The 7648-nt window shown below is 37.3% G+C and overlaps 2 protein-coding genes across 2 annotated transcripts; one reads left to right on the top strand and one right to left on the bottom strand.

Annotated features, from left to right (window-relative positions):
* Positions 1-778: 778 nt before the first annotated feature.
* CBG02899 lies at positions 779-5295 on the top strand (the record flags this gene model as incomplete). The annotated part of the gene is made up of 13 exons (XM_045242364.1): positions 779-836; positions 891-981; positions 1805-2750; positions 2799-3145; positions 3191-3258; positions 3304-3845; positions 3890-4030; positions 4057-4119; positions 4164-4344; positions 4393-4557; positions 4604-4693; positions 4742-4954; positions 5000-5295. 13 exons carry the CDS (start codon positions 779-781, stop codon positions 5293-5295), a joined length of 3201 nt encoding a protein of 1066 aa, XP_045092174.1.
* A 418-nt stretch (positions 5296-5713) lies between these two features.
* CBG02900 lies at positions 5714-7636 on the bottom strand (the record flags this gene model as incomplete). The annotated part of the gene is made up of 9 exons (XM_045242362.1): positions 5714-5847; positions 5894-6271; positions 6319-6393; positions 6439-6600; positions 6812-6926; positions 6973-7035; positions 7085-7207; positions 7252-7490; positions 7534-7636. The coding sequence occupies 9 exons, from the start codon at positions 7634-7636 to the stop codon at positions 5714-5716; spliced, it is 1392 nt and encodes a 463-aa protein (XP_045092173.1).
* Between the last annotated feature and the right edge of the window lie 12 nt (positions 7637-7648).

Genomic DNA, 7648 nt, shown 5'->3' with positions numbered 1-7648 from the left:
CATTTCTAAACTGCCACTCCGAAACCGCTGTGATACAGGCGAATGCATGAACTTCAGATTACAAAAACAATTTTAGGGTTTTCAAATATGCTTCTTCTGATAGAACACATTCAAAAATTCGAAAAAATCCAAAATTTAAATTTGTCAAAAACATTTTTTTAGAATTTGTTGTTTTCAGAAAGTGTTTTATCAGAAAAAATCTTTTTTGGAAACACTGAAATTGTTTTTGTAGTCTGAAATTCATCCATTCGCCTGTATTACCACGGTGTCAAAATGACCGGTTTCTAAGTGTCGCGGTTTCGAAATGATGGATTTTACGGCATTGAGATTTTCCTACCGATAAGTCATGAGAATGCAATATTTTAAACTGCTATCAGGTTCGAGCATAATGACTCTTGAAAATTCTAGAGTTTACTATTAACTTGCCAGTATCTCATATTTTGTGCATTATCTCATACTTTTAGTCTGTAGATTCAAATTAGAATATTAAAAATGCTCTCAAAGTACCGAACCTCAAAGTCCTTCTACAGTATGATATTTCACTAAATACATGTATCAGGACACTTCAATCACCTACCTTTCTTCTATATCCACAACCTTGTAATCCAGTACCAACCCACCGTATTAAGTAAAAGCTTTAAAGTCGCATTAGTGTGCCTAAAACTGCTGAGTTTTCGGTAAATTGTGCCCTGACTCCGCCCCTTCGTTAAAACAAGAATCATTTCGGAAAAAAGAAAGCGCACTCCAGAAATAGATGATTTGCTTGAGCAAACTCAACATGCTGCGGTACTCGGTTCTATTCCTATTGGCTGCTACTTCAACGATTCTTGTAAACGGTAGGAGTAGACAATGTGAGGAAAATTAATTCATGGGAGGAACCAAGTTTACAGGTGAGCAATGCCAAAACGGAGGTACTCCAATCAACGCAACGTCTTGTCAGTGTCCAGCGTTTATCGCTGGGGCCAACTGTGAAACTGTTAAGTGAGTTTGTGTGTGTGTGTGTGTGTGTGTGTGTGTGTGTGTGTGAGAGAGAGAGAGAGAGAGAGCGGGGCTGAACCTCCAGGGCTCCGCTTACAGTACCCGTAACTTTATGGAAATAAAGTTTTCTTAATTTTTCCGAATTCCTGAAAATCTGAATTCATGAGTTTTTACTTTTCTAATATCCGAATTTTCTAATTTCCGAGTGTCTAAACATCTGGAATTCCGAAATTCCGATTTACAGATCTTAGAAAGTTCACAAATTACAAGTATTCCTGAAATTACGCATGGTCCAGAATGATATTTTAGAAAAATCAAGGCCGGATAAAGTTGAGAAATCGTCCTAGGGATACTGTAGAAAGATAGTGTCTACTCGGTCTTGAGCTTTATTTACTATGTAATCCCAAATCTCATTACGATTACTGGAATTCGTTGAAAGATTCCATGTAACCACGTGCGGAATCGAGTCCAGACATATTTATGATAAGCAATACGTGACGAATGAAAAATTAGAGGTAGCAAAGTTTTAATTTTTTAAACATAACCAGCCTGTTTGCCGCGCCTCCGGCGCTTCAAACAGCTAGCGGGTGTGGCTTCGGCGCACATTGACCTTTTTTTCGTCGCTTCGCTCCTCTGTCTTACTCAAAGGGTCACGTCAATTTATATTTTATTTCAACTTTTTCCACGTGTGCGGACAGAGTGACAGAGAAATAAAGAGCGCAACATCATTTATTTATATAAGAATGATGATGATAAGAATGATAAGAATGATGATGTCTGGGGGCGAAATTGAGGTTGCATCTAGAAGCATTTGGACTGTTTTCAGATGCCAAAGATGGGGGATTCCAGACAAGAACAGATGTGTTTGTGCACCTGGTTGGTATGACAAGTATTGTGGAATCCGTGGATGTAGACCTCCAAATGAAGGAAATCTTGATAACTCGAAGAGATCTATAATTGTCGTTTTCAATACAAAAACCTCCATGGCTGCACAATTGGCTAGTTTGAGAGCAAATTTTAAGACCATGGTGAACTCTATTACCCAAAACTGGAACAACAATAACCAAACGGAAAATTGGATTGCTAATTATATGTTCTACGGTTTTGTGCAAGGAGCTCAGCAACTCACGATTACTAAGAACTTCACGGAGAATCTGGAGGACTTCTTGAGCTACTTGAGTACGGTACAGCTTACAGATGGGTCTGATTCCCAACCTGTGTTGGCGGCTGTGAAGAATTCTCAGCAAACGTTTCCGCTGATGAAATCACATTCCATCGTTCTTGTCTTCACGGATAGCCCCGCATCGGATGCCATGGCTTGGTCACATAGATTCGAAGATAAAAACCTGGAGCAATTGTGTCTCCAGATTTCATTTTTATGGAGATCCAAAGTCACTTTCCTTCTGTCCTTCCCAGAGAAAACTGACTTCACTGAGGACGGTGTAGACGTTTATCGTCGTCTTTCTATGTCAACTCATGGAGATTATATCATTGTGAAAAGTGCCGATGAGACATCAGAGGTTCAGCTCACAGCGATTTATATCTCTAAAAAAATGTTTTGCTTTCAGATACTGAGAAAGGTTATCTCAACATCATTCTTCCCCGAAAACGTTGGAGTTGGATTTGAGTTGGAAGTGGGAACATCTATTAATCCGACACCAGACAACGACGGCGATTGGGTGTTCACATTGCTAACTACAGCAATGGGAGATACAAAAGATCTTCCCGATATCCAAGGTACCATCGTGATCAGTCAAGGAAGTGGTTACAAGGTACTGTTTATTACTACTAAAAATAGTTTTATTTTTTAATATTTTCAGTTGGTAGCTGGTCGAAACATGAAGTTCGTGACTATAACTTCTGCCAATGGAAAGTACAACTACCGAACCTATCTTCAATCTAAAAACACTCTTCTCTTCGATTATAACAGTGACATGATGATTGATGTGGGTAACGGAATTGTCCATTTGGGTGTCACCATGCACTCTACCATTCGAACTTTTGGTTTTCCTGATTACCTAAGCATGTCATACCACGTCGTTCAGTGGAACGAAAAACTAGTTAGAGAAGCATTCATAGCGTTTAGAAGACCACAGGAAGACTGTACTTTTGAATGGGCATTCAATCCATGGGTGAACACAGACGATTGTCCACCTGGACCAATTATGTGAGGAATAAATGAAATAGCATGAATGTAGTTCAGAAGTTTCAGGCAAGTGCATTTGCTGAACTACAATGGCTACTACAAAGGACGAGTGACTCCTGGATATTGTGATCAGAGTGAGTAGCTAGAGAATCTTCTGACTTGTTTAATTATTTGTTCAGTTGCTCACTATTCTCCACAAGTTCAAGGATTCGTCATCCCAGAAAACCAAAACGTAATGGTTCGTGAAAAGACTCGAGCCATTACTCCAGTTGAATCCTGTTCGATTAATAACATTGATGTCATCAATGATCCACGTCTTGATTCTCCGAACCAATTCATTTTCATCTTGGAACAACACATAGGAAACCTAAAAGTGTATCAGACGCTTGCAGCTGAAATTGAAAAAATTGTGAATCTTGTGAATCCAGTAACCGAGAACTCATACCAAAAAGAATTCACTCTGATTGTGTTCAATGATGTCAACTCACGAGTATTGTTCAGTTCATACAACCCCAATAATTTCATCAAAAAGTTCATGGAAGTGATTCCACAGTTGGAATATTCCAATTCATTGCAAAGCTCTCTTGGACTTCTTTCGATCGTCCAGGCTCAGAAGCAGAATATCAAACCAACATCACAAGTTTTCTATTTCACAAATCAAGCAACGACGACAGTAGCTCAAATTGATAGAGGATGGGATATCATTGATAGAAACATTGAGGTGTGATTTTTCAGTTTGTCATTTTTAAAATCTAACCTATTTAGTTCAACTTCTTCACACTTGCTGATGGAGTTACAACTGAAATTTTCTCCCTTCCTAAACCATTAGAATTGGTTCAAAAAATGAGCAATGGCCGTATAATCCCGTTGAGTGGAAGCGAGAATACGGTAACTTTTATTTTCGAGGTCTTTAACATTGTTTGAAAGTTTAGTTGGTTAACCTATTCGCTGACATCATGTCGACAAATGCGCTTACGACTGATAACGAGAACTACGTGAGTTTCTTATTATAGTCTACAGTAATCTCATACATTTCCAGGACTGTCAATCATCTCCATATAAGTTGGATGCCTTTGTGGAGAAAAACGTTGATGCTACCGTATTTCAAATGGTGGGAACCGGATTGAAAAACATCAAAATTTTGGATGCAGATGGGAAAACTGTTCCAGTTGATGCCAACGCTCATTTTCAGAATGCAAACTTCAAATCTCTTGACATTGGTAAGCTCCTGATTTTCTGAGCAATTTCATTGCATCAATGATTTATAGATATTTCCAAGTATACTCCTGGAAAATGGACAGTCTCAATTTCGACGTCGAGAGGCGGATGTCAGTTGACAGTTAGACACAAGTCCAGAAACGGAGTAGTATACGGATTCACGGATAAAAGCGATGCAGACATCGTCAACACTCAGATTCCACTTCAGAGATCTGGTAACACAATCGACAGCAATACTTCGAAACAACTTATGATTTATAGCTCTTCCAACAAACGAACCAATCTACATTCCAATTCGAATCATACAGGGTACTCAGCAATTGGCTAAGCTCACATCAAATCTCGAAATTCGTAATTAATTATTTAAGTTTAATTTTTGTAAAGTGTGTATAATTCTAGAATTGGTGAATAGAGCACGATATGATCAACCAACGAGCTACCAAAATACTTCGGTACTTCAACGGGATTCTGCCACGTGTTCCTTCAACTACATAACTCCAAAAGTGACGATTCCAAGAAACGATCTGACAACATTTACCCTCACCAGCTATGATGACACAAATAGTTTAATTCTTCGGCGAATTTTCTATTACTATCAACACTCCCCAGCAGGTAATCAGCACTCTTTTCACAGAAAAATAATTAATTCGATTTGAGATCCTTCTGTTTGCCATGGCGGTCAAGTGGATAAATACGGTCAGTGTATCTGCCCAGAACGATACACTGGGGAGTACTGCTGGGATAGGATATGTGCTTCTGGGGCCACATTGTCACATGGAATCTGTAGTTGCTCTTCTGGATTCTATGGAGACTTTTGTGAACTGGAACTATTGATGCCGAATGCTACGACGGCTTCAACAGCGGGGCCTTTAGAAACAACAACAAAAACTGGGTCATCTTTTTTCCCGGGTTTCTTTTTGGTTATTATAGCTATTGTTTCTTTTTATTTTTAAGAAATTTTACATCATATGACATATATAATACTTAAATTTAAACGTAATAAATCTTCATAATAATACTTTTGTGAGAATCTCTTGGCCAAAATGCTGCAGACCCATACTATAGAAAATCGAAAATTAAACTGAGAATCAGAGAAAAGTTACTGTACATTTTTTCCATTTTCTTGTAGCATTCAATAATTCCAAGAAGAAAATATGTGAGAAACGCGATCAGAAACGGAATGGTATTCAAAAAATGGAAAACAGATCATCTGTTTGACAGCTTGGCCAAAATGTTGAAGACCCATACAACACAATATTGAAATTTTACTGTAAATGTATTTTGTTTTCTTGTGGGCTTTTATAATCCAGAGAATAGTAAAAGAAAATATTTTCGATTTAAAAAACAGTTCTTTGAAGTGTTGTGCATTCTTCAAATTAAGACAAAATACAAACAAAATGTGGCAATTATGACTAGTAATGAAAATGTTTGTTGTGAGAAGCATGTAGTCGTCTCTTCTGGGATATGGGTAACTTGTGATACTGCAGTATCGTTGATATGTAGTTCTGAAAGCGAGTATTATAATGAAATGAACTTCTTTTAGACACCAACCGATTTCACAAAAATCACCGTAGAAACCGGGAAAGCAGCTACACATTCCATAGGAATATATTGCAGGTTGTTGGCATATTCTATCCCAACAGTACTCTCCAGTATATCTTTCTGGGCATTTACATTGTCCGAATTGATCTACTTGACCGCCATGACATACTGATGGATCTGCTGGTAGATGTTGATAATAGTAGAATATCCGATGAAGAACTAGTTTTCCAAAATCAAAACCAGATACTGTGATTGTTACGAGCTCATTTTTCGGAACCACTAGACTTTCGGATACGAAATTGTATGTACAAGAATTAGCATCTCGCGGAGTAATCGTCGAGTTCGAATAACTTTGAGGTTGATCGTATCGTTTTCTATTCACAATTTCTGAAAAATTATATGCAATACATTTGGTATTACTACCCCCGTCTTACGTAGTTCCAAATTAGTTGGTGTGACTTCTCCAGTTGTTTTGAGTAGGGAATAAATCGGATGTAATCCGGATAAACCTAAATAGTGAACTTTGTAATTTATCAAAAATATAGCCAAAATACTTCTTTGTGAAATTATTTGAGTGGAAGCAATGTCATCATTGTCAGACGACGTGAATCCAAGAATCATCCCAATCGAAGTTTTTTGTCTTACTGTAATCTGGCAGCCACCCGAGGTGACTAATGCTGATAGTTTCCAAACTCCACTAGCGAATATATTCGATTCTTAAAACTCCGTTTCGAATGATGATTTATTGTTGGACAGATGACTCTTACTAATTTTCATGGAGAGGAAGTTTGGGTTCGAATAAGTTGTGTAATCCTTCTTAGAGATGAGAGTAAATGAAGTTAATTTGTTGCAAAGTTTCTAATTAATAGTGAACGCATTTATTTTTTTTTTCAAAGATTGAAACAAAAGATTCGATAATTTCCATACCGTTTGAGTCTTGCATTGAAACAGTTTTCAAGCCAGTTCCAATGACTTGAATAACGGAATATTCCGCTCCATCCTCTAAATATCCATTGATTTCCAAAGGAGCATCATGGCAATTCTGAACCAAATATTATATTATTTTGCTCATATTCCAATTATCTCACATATTGTTCATTGTCAGTAGTCAGTGTAGTCACTCCCATCATATCAGCAAATAATGGATAAAGCTGTAATCGTTATCAATTTTTGAGTATTTTTTTAAAATGAGAAACATACTGTATTTTCAGTTTTTCCCAGTGGGATCAGTCGACCGTTTGACATTTTTTGAACAAGTTCCAACTGTTTTTGAAGTGCAAAAATTTCTGTAGTGACTCCATCAGCAATGGTGAAAAAGTTGACCTGAATTTTAAAATGTTACTTGAATTTCTTCAATTTTTTAATACCTCCATGTGTCTTCCTATTATATCCCAGTGTCTGGATATATTTTGAACATTTTTAACAGCTTGATTTGTGAAATAATACACTTGAGCAGTTGGTTGAATGTTCATTTTCTGAGCTTGAACTATTGAAAGTAGTCCCATTGTGTTGTCTAAATTTGGGATGAGGGTCAACGAAGATACCAAACTTTGGAATCGTTCAATAAATAGAATTGGATTGTAGGAGCTCAGAAGAACATGTGATTCTGGAAAATGAGTCATTACCGATGAATCCTCATAAGAAATAACCTTTGGAGTCGTGGACTATCAGTGTGAATTCTTTTTTGTATGACGTCTCCGTGGTAACATTGGTCAAATACAGAATTTGGCTGATTTCCATTGCCAGAGTCATATATATCTGTTC

Source organism: Caenorhabditis briggsae, assembly GCF_000004555.2.
Source record: "Caenorhabditis briggsae complete genome, chrII, whole genome shotgun sequence".
Taxonomy (NCBI): domain Eukaryota; kingdom Metazoa; phylum Nematoda; class Chromadorea; order Rhabditida; family Rhabditidae; genus Caenorhabditis; species Caenorhabditis briggsae.
Note: the sequence above shows the minus strand (reverse complement) of the source record. Positions and strands in the feature narration are given on the sequence as shown.